The 18,514-nt window shown below is 53.5% G+C and overlaps 1 protein-coding gene across 1 annotated transcript in view; it reads left to right on the top strand.

Moving 5' to 3' along the window:
- Positions 1-18,073, top strand: part of MAST3 (microtubule associated serine/threonine kinase 3) — a 35,649-nt gene extending 17,576 nt beyond the window's left edge. The window contains exons 17-28 of the mRNA XM_056867554.1: positions 425-590; positions 2,420-2,521; positions 2,790-2,912; positions 4,411-4,520; positions 5,067-5,221; positions 5,523-5,758; positions 8,509-8,709; positions 9,432-9,658; positions 10,991-11,113; positions 14,364-14,500; positions 16,626-16,807; positions 16,938-18,073. Coding sequence (XP_056723532.1) covers positions 425-590; positions 2,420-2,521; positions 2,790-2,912; positions 4,411-4,520; positions 5,067-5,221; positions 5,523-5,758; positions 8,509-8,709; positions 9,432-9,658; positions 10,991-11,113; positions 14,364-14,500; positions 16,626-16,807; positions 16,938-18,073 — 2,898 coding nt within the window. The remainder of the gene's footprint in view (positions 1-424; positions 591-2,419; positions 2,522-2,789; positions 2,913-4,410; positions 4,521-5,066; positions 5,222-5,522; positions 5,759-8,508; positions 8,710-9,431; positions 9,659-10,990; positions 11,114-14,363; positions 14,501-16,625; positions 16,808-16,937) is intronic.
- Positions 18,074-18,514: the final 441 nt, after the last annotated feature.

The raw sequence follows: 18,514 nt of genomic DNA, 5'->3' as shown, positions 1-18,514 counted from the left end.
AGAGATGCAGGCAGGGGAAGGGGAGCCCGCCTTGGCCGCTCCTGGAGGCTTTAGGAGCCCCGCAGGAGGCAGCCGGAGATGGTCTCCGCTCAGGTGCGGAAGAGGGGGCCCCCAAAGGTGGGCCAGCCTGCTTACTGAAGCGCTTTTTCGACCTTTGGCTTACCTCCTTCTGGCAGGACGTGCCCTTTGCCAGATGTAAAATCATCAGGCTGTTGTTTTCCTCCCCAAAGGGAAGAAACTCCTCCTCATTTAAGAGCCACCCTTGGTCAGTAATTAACCTCTGGTGACTTGAACTGCGCCCGACAGGAAGCTCTGGAGATCTTCCGCTGCCCCCCAGACCTGTTGGGCTTTATGCCCAGCCGGCCTTCTGTCTGTGGCCAGAGCAATGAGCGGAGTGCTGGAATCTCAATCTCTCTCTCTGCAGGTGTGCGGCACCCCGGAGTACATCGCCCCAGAGGTGATCCTGATCCAGGGCTATGGGAAACCCGTGGACTGGTGGGCCATGGGGATCATCTTGTACGAGTTTTTGGTGGGCTGCGTCCCGTTCTTTGGCGACACCCCGGAGGAGCTTTTCGGACAGGTGATCAGTGGTAGGTTCCTCCTCACTTTGCTGGGGGCTGGGGTGGTGGTGGTTCTGAGTGGTGACAGTGTCCGGGGACCAGGGTCGGCCCTCCCCGGATGCCTGGCAGAGAGCCTCCCATTCATGCGGCCTTCGCCTGGACTCCTCGACAAAAGGGCCTTTGAGAAAACCGTGAGATGAGCTCAGCCAGATGGCCGAGACAGAAGCCCCCCTTCTGACCGGGACTCAGCATGTGATGCATTCCTGGCGGCAAACGGCGTGGGGGCCCGGGGGGGGGGTGTTGTTTCCCTCTTCAGAGAGAGAATTCTGTTGTCTGCAGAATCCTAGGAGAAACGTAGCCAACCTCCGTTGTCTCTCCACCTGGTTCCAACCATCCGTCTCAATTAGCCCCCTGGAAGGAGTGTTTGCCAGTTGTCAGGACCGGCATCTGTGCACATGAGCAAAAAACCCCAAAATGCCTTTAAACTGTGGAGCTTGTAGGATGATGTTGGATGGTGTGGGAGGGAGACCGGGGAGGAAGAGACTGGCACGAAGGCAGCGTCCCTGCCCTGTTCTCTGTCCCCAGAATTTGGTGCCTGGATATTGCTGCCTCTGGACAGTTACTTTTCACCTCAAATGTTTATGAACGGGCCTGGCTTTGGAAAAGCTGAACCCGAGACAGTTTACAGAATGAAAACATAGCATTTGCCGGTCGTCAGCACCGGCATCTGTGTACATGAGGAGAAACCCCCAAAATGTTTTGAAACTGTGGAGCTCGTAGGATCATGTTGGATGGTGTGGGAGGGAGACCGGGGAGGAAGAAACCGGCACGAAGGCCGTGTCCCCTGCCCTGTTCTCTGCCCCCCTATTGCCCCTGGCCATGTGGACAAGACGGAGTCCCTGGGTAAAGCTTAGTGGCTTCTGTCTGAATCTGCCATTCAGAACTTGTTTCTGCACAGAGGAAGAGAACACATTTCAGCCATTTGGCTGTTTCCCTCTGTTAGGTCCCCCCCCCAAAAAAAAGGGGAGGGGAGAAAAACAAAACTTAACCCTAAAAACAGAATTAAGTACCTAGAAGGTTAAGCATAATTAAGCAAAAATATAATTAAAAGCTAAACCATTGTATGTCTAATTGTATATCATGCCAATTGTGTTAGTTTATTGTGTTTTTGGAAGGCTCCTTGCAAGGCCCACATAGGAGTCATTAGCATCATTTGGTTTTAACTTGTATTAAACTCACGTGCACTTAGACAACTTTTTAATGGTTTAGCTTTAAATTATATTATTGGCCTTGTTAGTTGTTGTTGTTTTTTGCTTGACATTCTTGTTTCCCTCTGTTCCCTTTTGGGCGAGACATTCTAGCCCGGTGGGAGATGGTCAAGACCATTGTCTTATTGGTTCTTGTAGGTTATCCGGGCTGTGTGACCGTGGTCTTGGTATTTTCTTTCCTGACGTTTCGCCCGCAGCTGTGGCAGGCTTCTTCAGAGGAGTAACACTGAAGGACAGTGTCTCTCAGTGTCAAGTGTGTAGGAAGAGTAATATATAGTCAGTAATATATAGTCAGCTCAAACCCAACCCCTTTCTGACTATCTATTACTCTTCCTACACACTTGACACTGAGAGACACTGTCCTTCAGTGTTACTCCTCTGAAGATGCCGGCCACAGCTGCTGGCGAAACGTCAGGAAAGAAAATACCAAGACCACGGTCACACAGCCCGGATAACCTACAAGAACCAATGAACTCTGACCGTGAAAGCCTTCGACAATACCTTTGTCTTACTTCGGCCAGTAGTTGTGTGTGTGTGGGGGGGGAGACTGCAGAATCTCCTCCAAAAGTCACTCTGTTCTGCCTTTTTCAGATGAGATCCTTTGGCCCGAAGGCGACGAACAGCTTCCTGCAGACGCGCAAGACTTGATCACGCGGCTTTTGCGGCAGTGCCCGCTGGAGCGCTTGGGCACAGGTCCGTGTCCCGCAGGCCAGGGGCCGCCTGAGGGAAGGGGAGGGCGCTTTCCTTGGAGGTGGCACTCAGCAAGAGCACGAGGATAGAGCTGGGGAGACCCGAGTTCAAATCCCCCCTCAGCCATGAAGCACACGGGGGGAACTCATTCTTTCTCAGGGTTATTGTGGCAATAAGCCGGAGTATCTGTGTGCCCCTCTGGGATCCCCTGGGAGGAAGGGCTGGATGCAAATGTACCTGAAAAATAACTCCTGCCTTGTCTGCCTGCCAGGAGGGGCCCATGAAGTGAAGCTGCACTCCTTCTTCCGCGGCCTGGACTGGAACGGGCTGCTTCGGCAGAAGGCCGAGTTCATCCCCCAGCTGGAGGCGGAGGATGACACAAGCTACTTTGACAGTAAGGCCCAGTGAGTGGAGCTGATCCCCAGAAAGGGATGCAGCCCCACAGCGGAACACATGAAGCTGCCTTCTACTGAATCGGACCTCCCTCGGTCCATCAAAGTCAGTATTGGTCTACTCAGACCGGGAGCGGCTCTCCAGGGTCTCAGGCAGGGGTCTTTCACCTAAATGCCTGGTCCCTTTAACTGGAGATGCTGCCGGGGATTGAACCTGGGACCTTCGGCATGCCAAGCAGGTGCTCTACCACTGAGCCACGGCCCTCCCCTGAGAAATGGGGAGGCTTGGGACAGGCCAGGAATGATGGCTGTCCTGACCTTCTGGCTGGGAAGGGCTCCCTTTAGCCCCAAATCCCTCCAGCAAAAAGTCCGTTCCACCCAGCAGGGGAGCTGGGCTTCAGCAAACATGCCTGCTGCATGTCTGTCCCTGACGCTTCCCACCTGGAGGGGGAGCGCTGGGGGCAGAGTCCCCAGGAGGTCTGGGAAGGGTGCCGAGAAGTTTGCCCTGGAAAGAAGCAGGGGCTTCAGCTGTCTGCGAAGCTGCCTTGTGTGGGTTCAGATCTCCTGTCCCCTCCAGCTCAGCATGATCAGCTAAACATTAGGAAGAATTCTCTACCAGTCGGAGCGGTTCCTCAGTGGAACAGGCTTCCTCGGGAGGTGGTGAGCTCTCCTTCCCGGGAGGTTTTTGAGCAGAGGCTAGATGGCCATCTGTCAGCAAGGCTGGTTCTATGACCTTAGGCAGATGATGAGAGGGAGGGGGCATCTTGGCCATCTTCTGGGCATGGAGTAGGGGGTCACTGGGGGTGTATGTGGGGGAGGTAGTTGTGAATTTCCCGCATTGTGCAGGGGCTTGGACTAGATGACCCTGGGGGGTCCCTTCCCACTCTAGGATTCTATCTGCTTGGTCTGGCAGCAGCTCTCTGGGGGGGGGGGATGTCTTTGGCTGAGGAGGTTCTTTCCCAGCACTGAGGCCCTTCTAAGTGGAGATGCCAAAGGGATGAACCCTGACTTGGTGTGTGGGGCTGGTGCGCAGGCACGTGAAACTCCTGTGTGCAGGGTCAGGCCCTCAAGGGGTCCCTTGTCTCCTCTGACTGGCAGCAGCTCTCCCAGGTCACAGGCAGAGAGGGGCCTTTCCCTGCACCTGAGATCTTAGTATGTGAACATGCCAGGGGTAGAGCCGAGGGCTTTGTGCATGCCGGAAAAAATAAAGGAAGATAAAACCGGGGTTTGGCATGTGACCCTGCGAAGCTGCCATGTGCAGAGTTCAGCCGGCCCTTGGCCCATCCGGCTTGGTCTTCTCATCTCTGGTGGGTGGCAGCAATCTGGGCCATGGGGCAGCGAGGGTTAGGGTTAGCCAAGAAAGCTTCCTGGATCCAGGAGTCCTGCCAGAGGGCCTTTCCCTTTGCCTGCCGCCTGCAGTCCTTTGGCTGGAGACCCTCCACCCACTGAAAGCAGGTGAGCCACGGCCTGAGCCGGCTGCCTCTCTTCCCGATTCCCCAGCTCGTCTGGAGCGCTATCGTCACCTGGGCTCTGAGGACGAGGAAACCAACGACGAGGAGTCCTCCCTGGAGATCCGCCAGTTTTCCTCTTGCTCCCACCGCTTCAGCAAGGTTGGACACGTTCCGCCCTTGAGCGCTGCCGAGGCTGGTCCCTTTCCCTGGCCGGCTGGCTGGCCTCTCCTTGCCAAGGCTGGGAGGCAAAGGAGGGACCTCCCGGGGTCATGGGGCCGTTCCCAGGACAGGGATTTGGGGGGGGGGGTGTCACTTCAGGGTTGAGACAGGCACCCCCATCCAGGTGGGGGTTTCTGAGCGGGCCCCACCCAACAGACACCTCCTCTCCGTCCCGCCTGCGCCCTTCCAGCCAGCGTGGTGTAGTGGTTAAGAGCGGTGGGGTCTGATCTGGAGAACCAGGTTCGATTCCCCACTCCTCCACGTGAGCGGCGGAGGCTAATCTGGTGAACTGGATTTGTTTCCCCACACCCTACACACGAAGCCAGCTGGGTGACCTTGGGCAAGTCACAGCTCTCTCAGCCCCACCTTCGTCACAGGGTTTCTGTTGTGGAGAGGGAAGGTGATTGGAAGCCAGTTTGAGTCTCCCTTAAGTGGTAGAGAGAGTCGGCATATAACAACCAGCTCTTCTTCTTCTTCTTCTTCCAGGTGTACAGCAGTTCGGAGTTCTTGGCCCACCCCTCTGTCCTCAGCTGCCCGGCGGCTGAGCAGAGCCAGGACAAGGACAAGACTGACGGGTCCGAAAGGGGGGACCGCAGCTCGGGAGACGAGGAGAAGAGCCGGACCGTGGCTCCAGAGGCCAGGTGAGCAGCAGGGACCCCAACTGTGCCACTTGCTGTGGGGCTGGGACGCAGGAGGGGGGCTGTCCGTGCCCCAAAGAGCCACACCTGGCTTTGGCGGTGGGAGGGGCTCTGCTGGGGGTATGGGGGCGGAGTGTCAGGCTGGCGTCTTCAGGGCTCCTCAGGCCGGCTTCCCCTGCTGAGACTCTGCCCTGGAGCATGTGCAGAGGGGCTGCCGGTTCTCTCCTCTGCCAGGGAAGAAGCCGGCCGCTTCTGTGGCTCCCCCTTGGGCGGCTCCCCTCCTGACGCCCTTCCTCCCACCCAGGCTCCGGGCGTGGACGTCCTGCGGCTCCACCTTCCAGTCCTTCAGGCAGGAGCGCAGCCGCAGCCCCGCCACCCTGAGCAGCACCTGCAGCCTGGAGGCCATGCCCAAGTTCACCTTCTCCTCCGAGGACGAGAGCCCCTGCCGGGGACCACCCAACGGGGACCGCCCGGTGTTTGTGGTCGGGGACCCCGAGGCAGCAACACCGAGAGCGGCCGGCAAGGCCACGCAGCTGTCGGGTACGTGCAGAGGGCTCCCTGGAGGCGGATCCTGATAACAGTGGGGTTAGGGGTTCCCCCCAGCAAGGCTGTGGGCCAAGGCAGGCCATGGGGCCCTGGCCCCTTGGCATCCTTTCCTGTGGGTCAGGCAGAAAGCGCCTTTCCCTTCCCGAGGCCCTCGACCTCCTCCTGGGCTCTCCTTAGAGCCAACCAGTAGGAATAATCAAAGTCGCATTTGTAAAGCGCTTCGAGTGCGAAAGGCATAGGAATCCTACAACAGCCCTGCAGGTTAGGCCAGCATTGGGTTTTTTTTTTAAATGTTCTCTTTTTCTTAGCTCTTCTTTCTCCCAGGAGGGCAAATAACAACCCCATAATGCCAATGGGGAGCAAAGTCTGAGAGAGAGAGAGAGAGAGAGAGAGTCTTGTGGCTGTTGAGCAAGTTTGTGGTAGGAAGACGCGTAAAGCTGCTTCCAGTCCAGGTTCGGAGAGCAGCTTTACGAGCCAGATGCCTCTGGAGCACCTGGGGCCGCTCAGGAAAGGACAGGGGTGTTTGGAGGAAGTGTTTTTCTGACTCGTAACGTTTAGAGAGATTATGAACTGAAAATTCTCCAAGGCTTTGCTCTTGGCTGGGATTCACAGTATCATAACTCTCCCTGCTTTATCATATTAGAGAAGGCTTTCACCTCTTCCAGCTTTTGATAATACAGTGTTATTTCCAGGACTGCAGGTCCTCTGATTCTCTAATCAGGTAACCAGCAATTGAAACCTGTATGAACCTTTCTATCTTTTATCGAGAAAGGGAAAGGTTCTTCTTATTAAACAAGACAGTGTAAAACAGAGAATTAAAATTATTGCGCTTACACAGAATGTAATTAAACTAGCATGTACAACCAAATATCCTAACATTATTCTAAAGCATATAAAAAAATTAATTGTCTGTTAGAACAAATCACAATTCAGTCTCTTGTTCATTGCTCTTAAGGAACATCAGATAAGGCAAAAGGGTCCCTATATCTTACCAAGTAGGGATCCTTCAATCTCTTGACTGCTGAGCTTCAGTCCGAGGAAATCTGATTTGGTCTTCAGACTCATGCATAGTTATAGAGAAAACTTATCTGTCTGATCAATCTCTGAAGTTACTAGTCACAATCGTGTGACTACTTCTAAGTACCTGGTTGGCTACTGTAATAAGCAAAATCAGCACAAACACATCTGTTCACATCTGTTCACTTAGAATCATAGATTCATAGAACCATAAGAGTTGGAAGGGACCACCAGGGTCATCTAGTCCAACCCACTGCACAATGCAGGAAATTCACAACTACCTCCCCCCTCCACACCCCTAGTGACCAGAAGATGGCCAGGATGCCCTCCCTCTCATCATCTGCCTAAGGTCACAGAATCAGCATTGCTGACAGATGGCCATCTAACCTCTTCTTAAAAACCTCCAGGGAAGGTTGAGCACATGATGAGCACATTTCTGAAATAGCTAGGTAGGAGGCCATCAGCTGCCTCGTCAAAATAATTTCCCCAAAAACTTTCCCAAGCTAAAATACTTTATCGGGTAAAATACTTTCCCAAGGCCTAAAAACTGCAAGCAAAGGATGACGCAGCTAACAGGTGTCTCCTTATACTGAGGATGCTGCTGCGGCAGAAGCCTGCCTCCGATAGCGGACGTTCCCTTTGGGGATTAACGCATGGGCAGAATGTTCTTGGTTCGCTCCTCCCTTATCTCACAATATTTTAATCCAAGACTGGATAGTCAAAACGCATGACGCGAGCCCATCCCACTATAAGTCCGAAGCAAGTAGCTGCTGGAGGCTTCCCTGTGCGTTTGACCCACCCGTATAACGTGGGATAGTAGGGGAGAGACCGCTGTGTCGTTGCCCAAGGGTTGGCTGAGGGGTTATCCAGTCAAAGGCCGATTCTCCCCTTTTTTTGGTCTTGGGACACCGGGCGGTCCGGTAGACCATCGTCTCAACCTTTCAAGGAAAAAAAAAAAGAAAAAACGCCGGGAGAATGGATCGGTCCTCCCCACGCAAGCCCTCCTTGTTGTTACAAAGCACCGTTATGCGTGACCGATAGAAAACGCTGGGGTTGCGGGGAAAGGCGGCAATGGCTCGCAGAGAAAAGGGGGCGGGACGGGGGAGACCAGGAAGGGGCTTTGTCCTTGAATGAAAGGAGGTGAGTAGCGGGCTAGTCGTGTGTGGTTACACACACGCCGGCGTTCCGGTAATGTAGTGAAATTTAAAAAAAAATAGTGGTTTAGCACCGAAAATATCGCTATAAACCAGGGATTGCTTAACCCATTTGAAATTCGCACCTAAGGTTGGTCCGATGCGCAGCCCACGGACGGTCATGCGTTTAGACCCTGGGAATTTGCTACTTTTGGGGCACAAAGGCGACACAAATTGGCCATGCTTTAATCCCCTTTGGCTACCCTGCTGAGTAGCTCCCGCGTAGACTTCTTGTCTGCCGCACCACAGAGGTTTGCATCCTGCAGGTGGGCTTTGCTCCAGCGCAAGGAGGACCCTCGAGAGACCAGGGGGAAGCCTCCTTGGGCGGGAAGAAACGCCACCACTAGCAGAGTGGCTCCGGGGGGCTCCAGCCCGTCCTGTGGCAGGAGGGGGGACCGAGAAGCCACAGATGCTGCTGAGTCAGCTTTCCTAGGGAGGCTTGGGGAAGGGGACCTTTGGGGAGAAGAGGGGGGGGGGGCTCGGTCTGTCGATGGTCTGCCTTCTCCATGTGGGCTCTTCTGCTTCCTTCCCCAGCTGACCTGTTCAGCCTGAGCTGCGCCCGCCTGCGGAGCAACAGCACAGGCACCAAGAGCTCCACCCCGCAAGGCTTGGAAGCCGAGAACGGCCGCCGGCGGGGCGGCCGCAAGGACGCCCTGGGGAAGCACCGCATCTCCTCGGGGGGCCGGGTGCCCAAGTCCGCCTCGGTCTCCGCCCTCTCTCTCATCATCAGTTCAGGTTTGTGGGGGTAGTGCCACCCCTATCTGGAAGCATGGGTGCAGGGATGCCGCAGAGGCTGCCTTCATCGTATGAGGGGATGATCTGAGAACTGGGGGGGGGGGGGTTGGCAGAGATTTGGGAAGGGGCTTACAATCGCAGGGCCAGCCTGGCCCCACCATAGGGTGCTGCCTGCACCCTCAGAACAGGGAGCCTGAGAAAATGGGGCCGCTGCGTCCAGCAGAGACGGGCGGGGTCCCTTGGAAAGACTCCGCCGTCAGGCCTGCTAGTTGCTCTTGGGGGCCAGGGGTGCCGGGAACCTGAGCCCCGGAGGCTGCTCTAGGCAGGGCCCGGTTGGGGCTTCTGCCCAGCGCAGCTTCTGATGGGCCGCAGGAGATTTGGTTGGGGGTGCAGGGTTTTTTTGAGAAGGTTGCTTTGGCTGCCGCCACAGCACAAGGGTCTTCTTATAGAATCATAGAGTGGGAAGGTACCCACCAGGGTCATCTAGTCCAACCCCCTGCACAATGCAGGAAATTCACAACTACCTCCCCCCCACACTGTGTACCGCTGTTTTGTGGCTGGCTCTGCCTCCTGTGGCGGCCGTTTCGTGGCAGTGCCCACCACCCCTGTGCTGGAATTCCAGAGTTGCCCCCAGGCTCAAAAAGGCTTGGAGCCCCCTGCTGCCCCGGGTCCCTTTGACTGGAGGCAGGACCTCGGCCGACGGCTCTTCTTGCTTCTTGCAGACGACTCTGGTGGGGGCGCCCTGGCGAGCCCCCTCTCCCCCCGCTCCCTCTCCTCCAACCCCTCCTCCCGAGACTCTTCCCCCAGCCGCGACTCCCTGCTCGGCAGCGCCAGCCTGCGCCCCCCCATTGTGATCCACAGCTCGGGGAAGAAGTACGGCTTCAACCTGCGCGCCATCCGGGTCTACATGGGCGACAGCGACGTCTACGTCGTGCACCACATGGTTTGGGTGAGGCTCGGGGGCGGGGGGAGGGGGGGCGGGCTGCTGGGGAGGGAGGGAGGGCCTCATGGGGGGGATCGGGGATGAGGGGGGAGCATCTCGAGTCAGCCCCAGGAAACAGGGGGATACCATGGCTCAGTGGTAGAACCTCTGCTCGGCACGCATGAGGTCCCAGGTTCGATCCCCGGCATCTTCAGTGAAAAGGACCAGGTGGTAGATGATGTGAAAGACCTCCGCCTGAGACCCCGGTGAGCTGCTGCCTGTCTGGGTAGACAACACGGACCTTGATGGACCAAGGGAGGGGTCTGATTAAGTATGAAGCAGCCTCGTGTGCACTTGGGGGAGAGCATGAGGCTGGGAGGGGAGCATCCATGCCAAGTGTGATGTGGGGAGAGAAGCCAGAATGTACCGGTTGGTTTTTCTCATGTCCCAGAAAGGGGCGGGGGAAGAAAAAATTTAACCCCAAAAACAGAATTAAGTACCTAGAAGGTCCCCCACCCCCCCAAAAAACAGGCCAAAAATGTACTTAAAAGCTAAAGCATTAAAAAGTTGTCTAAGTACACATAGGTTTAATACAAGTTAAAACCAAATAATTCCAACGACTCCTATACGGCCTTGCAAGGAGCCTTCCAAACACAAGAAGTACTTCTTAAAATAACACAATTGGAATGATATAAAATTAGACATACAATCATACACTAACCACAGGCACACAATCACATAAAGACCACACGCGTTTTGCTGTATTCGGCTTTCTTCAGTGGTCTGAAAGAAACTAGCACTCCAGTTTAAATTTGTACAACTCGTTGTGACTTTTGGGCATAGTATTGGCAAGGTCTCAATAAATATAGAACTGCAGAGCTTCTTTGCCTGTTAAAGGCATCCTTACAAATGAAACTTACAGCCTATCTTTAACAAAACGTCCAAATCCCACAGTCACAATGTGATATGGAAGTCTGGGGTGGTTATCAAGTATGATTTTTCTCATGTTGCATGTAGGGCTGCCGTTTTATCCCCACAGCCACCCTGTGAGGTAGGTTAGTCTCAGCAGGAGATTGTAACTAGCTCAGGGTCACCCAGTGAGATCCCTAGTGGAGTGGGGTGGGGGGGGTTGAAAGCGGATCTTCCAACACCACCCTGTGTGAATAAGAACAGCGGAGCCCCCCCCGGCTGTCTAAAGAAACCCCCTTGCGAGGGGAAGGAAGGCGGGAGGGCAAGAAAGGGCCCCCGTTGTGCCACTCCGTGTCTCGGCCCCAAATCGCAGAGTGGGGAAACAGCGGAGGGTGCCGGCGCGAGCCAGGGGTCACTAACCGAGGGCCGCTTGGTCCGTTTGTGTTCCAGAGCGTCGAGGACGGCAGCCCTGCCCAGGAGGCTGGTCTGAGGGCAGGGCATCTCATTACCCACGTGAACGGGGAGCCCGTCCAGGGCCTGGTGCACACGGACGTGGTGGAGCTGCTGCTGAAGGTGCGTGGCTGAGAAAGGGCACGGAGGAGAGGCTGCCCCTCCAAACCGAGGGAGAGACGGCAGGGCAGAGAGAGGGGTTACGTACAGAGTCTTCCCTTGCTGCATTGATGCCCTGCCTTCCTCCCCAGTGGAGGCCCCAGACAGCCCCCTCTTGCCCGCCTCTCCTCCGTTTTATCCTGTTAGGCTGGGAGTGGGGGACGGGCCTCCCCCCTCCCCGGTGAGCTTCTGGGGCAGGCGGGGTGGGATTCCAGGGAACATCAGGTCGAGACCAACAAGCAGAGTTTAATCCGAAGGAGGCTGAGACGGGGAAGGGCAGCCACGAAGGAGCTAGAAAAGATTCTGAAGTGTAAGGATGTGTCACTGGCCACGAAGATCAGGTAAATTCAGGCCATGGTATTCCCTATTGTTATGTATGGGTGTGAAAGCTGGACATTGAAGAAAGCCGATAAGAAGAAAGTAGATTCCTTTGAAATGTGTTGGAGGAGAGGGTTACGGATACCCTGGACGGCCAAAATAACAGATCGGTTGGGTTATAGATCAAGTCAAGCCTGAACTGACCCTAGAAGCGAAAATTAGTCATTTTAGCCTCTAGGGTCAGTTCAGGCCTTTGTATTTTGGTCACATTATGAGAAGACAAAAGTCACGGGGAAAGATTGTCATGCCAGGAAAAGTTGAGGGCAGCAGGAAAAGAGGAAGACCCAACAAGAGATGGACTGACTCAATAAAGGAAGCCACAGCCCTCCGTTTGCAAGACCTGAGCAAGGCTGTCAAAGATAGGACAGTTTGGAGGACATTGATTCATAGGGTCACCATGAGTCAGAAGCAACTTGACGGCACTTAACACAGAGACATATAGAGATAATTATGTAATTATATCTAACATAGGGTAATAATTGCACCATGTTTATGTATATTAGTACAAAAACACACACACTGGCCCCTATGTTTCAAAAAGTAAATATTTCATATGGCAGAAATCATCTAATACAAATTATGCACAGGAGAAGAGAAAATAATGTGTGTTACATCTGGCAATAATATATATCCACAGTTGTAGAACTGTACAAAAGGCATAAACACCACAATATTTGGAAGAAAGGTTTCCGGGTATGACTCGTTTTTAAACTGGCTGTGGTGTCTTCCTCAGTGTGTTTGACCCAGAATTCAAACTTCCATAATGCTGGAAGCAAGAAAACAGCCGGTATGTTGTCACACAAACAGTTGTGCCTTATAGCAAATCAGTGAAACGAACTGTCCTTTATTACCAGGCAACTTAACATTATTTTGGCTGTGAAAAACCAAACAGAAATATTTTATAATTCCCCTTGTATAGAAGATATTAAAATTAATTACTGTTGCTTCAGATAAGGAACCTGACATGAACAACTCCTCCGTTAATAGCTTCATGTCAACTGTTCAAACCAGGGCTTCTTAAACTTTTTCCACTTGCGACCCCTTTTCACCCGAGAAATTTTTACACGGCCATGGGTATATAGGTATATAAAACAGGTATACAAATCAAACATTTACTGATAATAAATCATAAACAAACCCTTTACTATTGCCAAATTTTGCGTGACTCCCACATTCAGTTACACAACCCCATATGGGGTTGCAACCCACAGTTTAAGAAGCTTTGGTTTAAACCTACCATAGTTAGTATTTTCAATAGTTATAATGAACAAAAGGCTTATTAATCTACAAGCATCCCAGGTGTCCCAGAAAATTGTATCAGCAGTTAAAATAGACAAACGAACAAACATAACATGACACTAAGTTACTCATTACAAAGTATGTAAATATTAATAATTGTCCCAAACACATGATAAATATAGCAAACCTGTGCAGATAAATCTTCCCAAAAGAACTTTGGTTCAAACTGTGCGGGTTGCTGTGGAAAACGCAGGCGAGCCGGTCGCCAGATAAAGGACCCCAACAGTAATGAGCTACAGCTGCTCACCCTAAGGGGTCGGCCAGGGTACAACCTTGAAGGGGTATTGCTAAAATGAAGATTTTGAAAAACCTTGTTAATGTCTTCCTTTCATAAAAATGCCAGCGATTCCAATTTATCATTGAGTCCCCTAGCTGATAACGTGTTAAGTGTGTAAATCCAGTATGCTTCACATCTTAGAAGTATCTCTTTCATAGCTGTAAATTCCTCCGGAGCAGGACGTCTTGTGTCTTCAGATCGAGGTGATCCCTTTTGAAAACGTTCTGTTAAAGGGGTTTTCGGAATATCTCTGCGAATTCTGCTCTTACGCTCTCTAATCCTGGTTCTTAATGGTCTGGAAGTCTGCCATGTGGGAAGGCAGGCTATAAATAAAGTTAACAAAGGACTATAAACAAAGCAAATAAGTAACTGGAAGCACACTGGATAAACAAATGTCCTGGCTATGGGGGACTCCCGCTAGCCTCCAAGGAGGTGTGTGTGTGGGGTGTGTGTGTGTGGCTTTGTACAGATCTTCGTACAGATCTAACATTAGCTCCTTTTTTGAGAAAGTGACTACCTTGCTGGATCAGGGGATTGCTGTAGACATAGTTTATCTTGATTTCAGTAAGGCTTTTGATAAGGTTCCACATAATATTCTAGATGACAAACTGGGAAAATGTGGTTTAGATCCTGTTACTGTTAGGTGGATCTGTAACTGGTTGACAGATCTCACCCAAAGAGTGCTCGTTAATGGTTCCTCATCCACTTGGAGAGGAGTGACCAGTGGAGTGCCTCAGGGATCTGTCCTGGGCCCTGTGTTGTTCAACATTTTTATAAATGATTTGGGTGAAGGAATAGAGGGGGCACTTATTAAATTTGCAGATTATACTAAATTGGGAGGGGTAGCAAATACGGTAGATGACAGAGTCAGGATACAGGATGATTTTGACAGGCTGGAGAATTGGGTTAAAACTAATAAAATGCACTTCTACAAAGATAAATGTAAAGTTCTGCATTTAGGTAGGAAAAATCAAATGCATAATTATAGGATGGGGGAGACTTGTCTGAGTAGTTGTGTGTGCAAAAAGGATCTTGGGGTCTTAGTAGACCAAAACATGAACATCAGTAAGCAGGGAGGGCACCTTAGCCATCTTCTGAGCATGGAGTAGGGGTCACTGGCGGTGTTGGGAGGGAGGTAGTTGTGAATTTCCTGCATTGTGCAGGGGGTTGGACTAGATGATCCCTGGTGGACCCTTCCAACTCTATGATTCTATGAGAGGCAGGCTGTAGCTGCGTTGGTCTCCTTTCTCCCTCTCTCAGAGTGGTAACAAGGTGTCGCTGAGGACCACCGCCCTGGAGAACACCAGCATCAAGGTGGGCCCTGCGCGGAAGAACAGCTCCAAGACCCGGATGGCCCGGAGAAGCAAGAAGAGCCGCAAACGGGACAGCCAAGACCGGTAGGTGGCGATGGCAGGAGGACTTTTGGAATGAGCCATGGAGAGGGACTGCGGGCTCTGACCGGGGCTAGACCACTGGCGGGGAGTGCTGCTTTTTCCACCACAGGAGCAGTTCCTCTTTGGTGCATGCAGGAGAAGAGGGACGCACCAAAGACGGAGCAGAAACAAAAACCTGGTTTCCATTGGGTTTGTGGACTCCTTCTGTGGGAGCCAGCTTGGTGTAGTGGTTAAGAGCGGTGGTTTGGAGCGGTGGACTCTGACCTGGAGAACCGGGTTCGATTCCCCACTCCTCCACATGAGCCGTGGAGGCTAATCCGGTGAACTGGATTTGTTTCCCCACTCCTACACACGAAGCCAGCTGCGTGACCTTGGGCTAGTCACACTGTCTCAGCCCTACCTACCTCACAGGGTGTCTGTTGTGGGGAGGGGGAGGGAAGATGATTCTTCCTTAAGTGGCAGAGAAAGTCAGCATATAAAAAACAACTCTTCTTATTCTTCTTTTTATTTTGCATGTGCTTTAAGATTTCTAATGTCTGCTTAATTTCAGGAATTTGTTTTTTTTTAACCTTCTTTTCTTCTGGGCAAGGTTAACCTCCATAAATTTATATTTCTGATACTGATCATCCAGTTTCTTGAGCACTATATCTGCTGTACTGGGAGTACCGCAGGGAAGAAAAATTGTTTTATTCAGTTGTGCTGTCCCTATGCATTTCGCACATACTTCTCCAGGAGGGTCTATTAGAATGTAAATAAAGAGCAAAAATATAAATTACTATTAAAAAGCAGGTTTAAGAAACTTACCCGTGAAAAGACAATAAATGCTGACCAGGTGCAAAGTGCATAAATGTATCTAGAAGCACAAACCCATGAGCATATTTCAGGTATTCTACAGGTATGATAAAGGAGCATTACACAGTCCATACATGGATGGAAACATAAACCTTAAAACAAAATGTACGTAGGTAACTCTAAACCTTTCACAAGTTCAAAAAGATACACAACTAACCTGTAAAATTGTGTCGCCGATTGCGGGAACTGCTTTGGCTGCACAGTTTTAGGGCTGTGTGAGGAAACCGAAGAGCTGAAAGAGGTGTGGGGGGGTCCTCAGAGGGGGAAATGAGGCCCAGGCGTCTGTAGGGCCGACGCTAGAAGCCACCGAGCCAAGGCAGAGGAGCTGGAGTGTTTGGTGCTCAGGGACAACGTAGGTCAGACGGGCATTTCAGAAACCTGGCAGAAGGGGGGAAACTGACGGGATGTGGTTGATATCCCTGGATATGAGTGCTATAGACAGGACAGGGAAGGACGTGGTGGAGGTGGGGTGGAGGCTCAGTATTAACGGGGAGATAGAGTCAAACAAGGCACAAAACGTAAGCCCCAAGGGTTATGTTAGAGTGGAGGCAGAGGCATTCGCAGTGGAATTGAGCATATATGCCTGAAGGTTTTTATTACCCCCCCCCCCCCCGGTATCCTGTCATGCCTGCCGGAAGTGGTGAGAGGAAAGTGGTATGGATGCGGGCAGGCAGATACAGCAATCTGCACTTTCCCATCTGTAAAGGAACGGACTCTCAATCCCTCCCTGTTCCTTCGGGTTGGTGCCCTGGGAGGGGTCAGGAAACGTTGCAGCTGTTCCGCGTCTCCACTGGGTGATAATGCCCCTTCCCCTTCCTCCCCAACGGTGCCAAAAACAAACCGGGTAACTCCCGCTCTGAGATTATCTCCTGCTAAATGGAATCATGCACCTGGCACTCCATACTGGTGCTGACATTTAGAGGGACCACCGATTTGGCCTCCCACTACGTTCCTATAAGCGAACACGGGGGGGGGGCAGTGAATCACAATGTTGCAATTTTGAGCTGTTGTGCTCCGGGGAAGGTGAGCTTACCTGCCGCCCCTCCCTGTTACCACATTTCAGATTGCAAGACCGAATAGGTATGGTGCATTTCCTAAGATCAGGCTCAGAGCATTCAAAATATAAAAGTTTAATAAATGAACAAAAAGAATACACGTGGCCTGTTGAGGCATTCAGGCTGAGCAAGGGTACAAAGAAAAGGTGAAAATGTGTCCCCTTTGGAATTTATCCTAAATGATGTTTTCCATAAGCACAGCTTTCCCCTCCTCTTCACAGGAGGAAATGCCTCTTCAAGAAGATCTCCAAGCAAACGTCCGTTCTACACACCAGCCGCAGTTTCTCCTCGGGACTCCATCACTCCCTTTCGTCCAGCGAGAGCCTGCCAGGATCTCCTACGCACAGCCTGTCGCCTGGGCCCACCACCCCCTGCCGCAGCCCTGCCCCCGACATCCCCTCAGGTAGGAGTCTGTCTCTGCCAGAGCAGGGGGGCCGGCATCCCTGCTTGCCCGAGGCCTCTTTTTCAAATGTGCCACCTGTTGCACACAGTGACCCATACACACTGAGCAGCTCTCCTTTTCTCCTTGTCAGATTCTGCCTCCCCACAGAGCACTTCCCCCTCCTCCAGCACCCCCACCTCCCCGGCAGGACACATCCGGCCCAGCTCCCTGCATGGACTGGCACCGAAGCTCAGCAGCCAGCGCTACAAGGTGGGGCGCCGCAAGTCAACCAGCAGCATTCCCCCGTCCCCCCTGGCCTGCACCCCCTCCTCTGCCCCACAGCCCCTCTCTCCCCAAAGGTCTCCGTCGCCTCTTCCCTCGTTCACCAAGAGCGCCCAGGCCCTCCAGGGCAAGACTCTGTCCCCGCCGACGATCATGCGGCAGACGTCCCGGCCCCGCAGTGTCGACGGGTCCCGCTCCCCCTTGCTCAAGCGGGTCCAGTCTGCTGAGAAGATCCCCACCTACCTGGCCGAGAAGAAGAACGTGTCGGGCACCTGCAAGCTCATCCTGGAGATGCCCATCCCAGGGGAGGAGAGTTCTGAGGATGGGAGCACCGCTGCCCAAGGAGAGGCCGGTGCGCCTCGCCTGTGCGACTGGCCCGGGGACCGTCACGAGCGGGACCAGGAGGTGGTGGTCATGCGGCGGCTGAATCTTTCCGAGCGCCGAGACTCCTTCAAGAAGCAGGAAGCGGTCCAGGAGGTGAGCTTTGACGAGCCGGAGCTGGGGGCCGGTGGCGAGGGCCAGACCAAGGGCCAGCCTGCCTCCCGGCGCCACGGGTCGTGCTTGGCTTCCTGGACGGAAGAGAGGACCTGCTGCTCGCCCCTCGCCACAGGCTCCAAGCGGCCGCCAGTGCCCCACATCGCAGTGCAAGGGGACGAGCTGGTGGGTGGCGCGGCCGCTTGGGAGTGCCAGGGTCCCTCCTACCCCGTGCGGCTGGAGGCCCGGGTGTACACGGAGCAAGAGGATGGGACGACGGCCGTGGAGTACAAAAGCGTCTCCTCCCAGCGCCAGGGGGGCCGGGAACAGAAGGAGTCCTCAGCGCTGCTCGGAGCTGGGCCAAGGACAAGCCTTGGGGGGCAGGCGGAGGACTCGCCCCCAGTACCCCCCAGGAGCCAAGGGTGGAGGAGGAGTCTGGAGATCCGGCAGCAGGAGCTGGTCAGAGCCAGCTTGGCGGACCAGAAAGAGGACCTTGGCCAAACCTGGAGCAAAGCCATGGAGGGAGAATAGTCTGGGATGGCCCGATTTGCCTTCTGCCTCCCTCCCTCTTGCCTTCCCCTCCCTGACAGATCCTTGGGCTCCCCCCGGGGCTGGAGGTGGGTGGGCTGCAGGACGAGGGCGGCTCTGCTCTCTTTCAGTTCCCGGGAAAGATGCTCCTGGTTCTGTTGTGTTGTGGGGGGGGGGGCAGGAGAGTGAGTCGAATTCAGAGCGTTCTCAGACAGCAGGAGAGGAAGATGCCCTGGCAAAGACCCGCAGCTCCTTCTGCGAGCTCAGCCCAGGCGTGTCCAGGATTGGCACACCCCACCCCTGCCCGTTTATAACGTCTCCCGGGAACCTTCAACTGTTGGGCGGCCCATTCCCAGCCTTCAAAGAGGGCTGCGCAGAATCCTCTCGTTCCATTTGCTTTTGTGCACTGAAAGCGGCCAAGGGTGTGTGCCGGGTGGGGGCTGG

Source organism: Euleptes europaea, chromosome 2 (genome assembly GCF_029931775.1).
Source record: "Euleptes europaea isolate rEulEur1 chromosome 2, rEulEur1.hap1, whole genome shotgun sequence".
NCBI classification, from domain to species: Eukaryota; Metazoa; Chordata; class Lepidosauria; order Squamata; family Sphaerodactylidae; genus Euleptes; species Euleptes europaea.
This window is presented reverse-complemented; position numbering and strand designations above follow the sequence as displayed.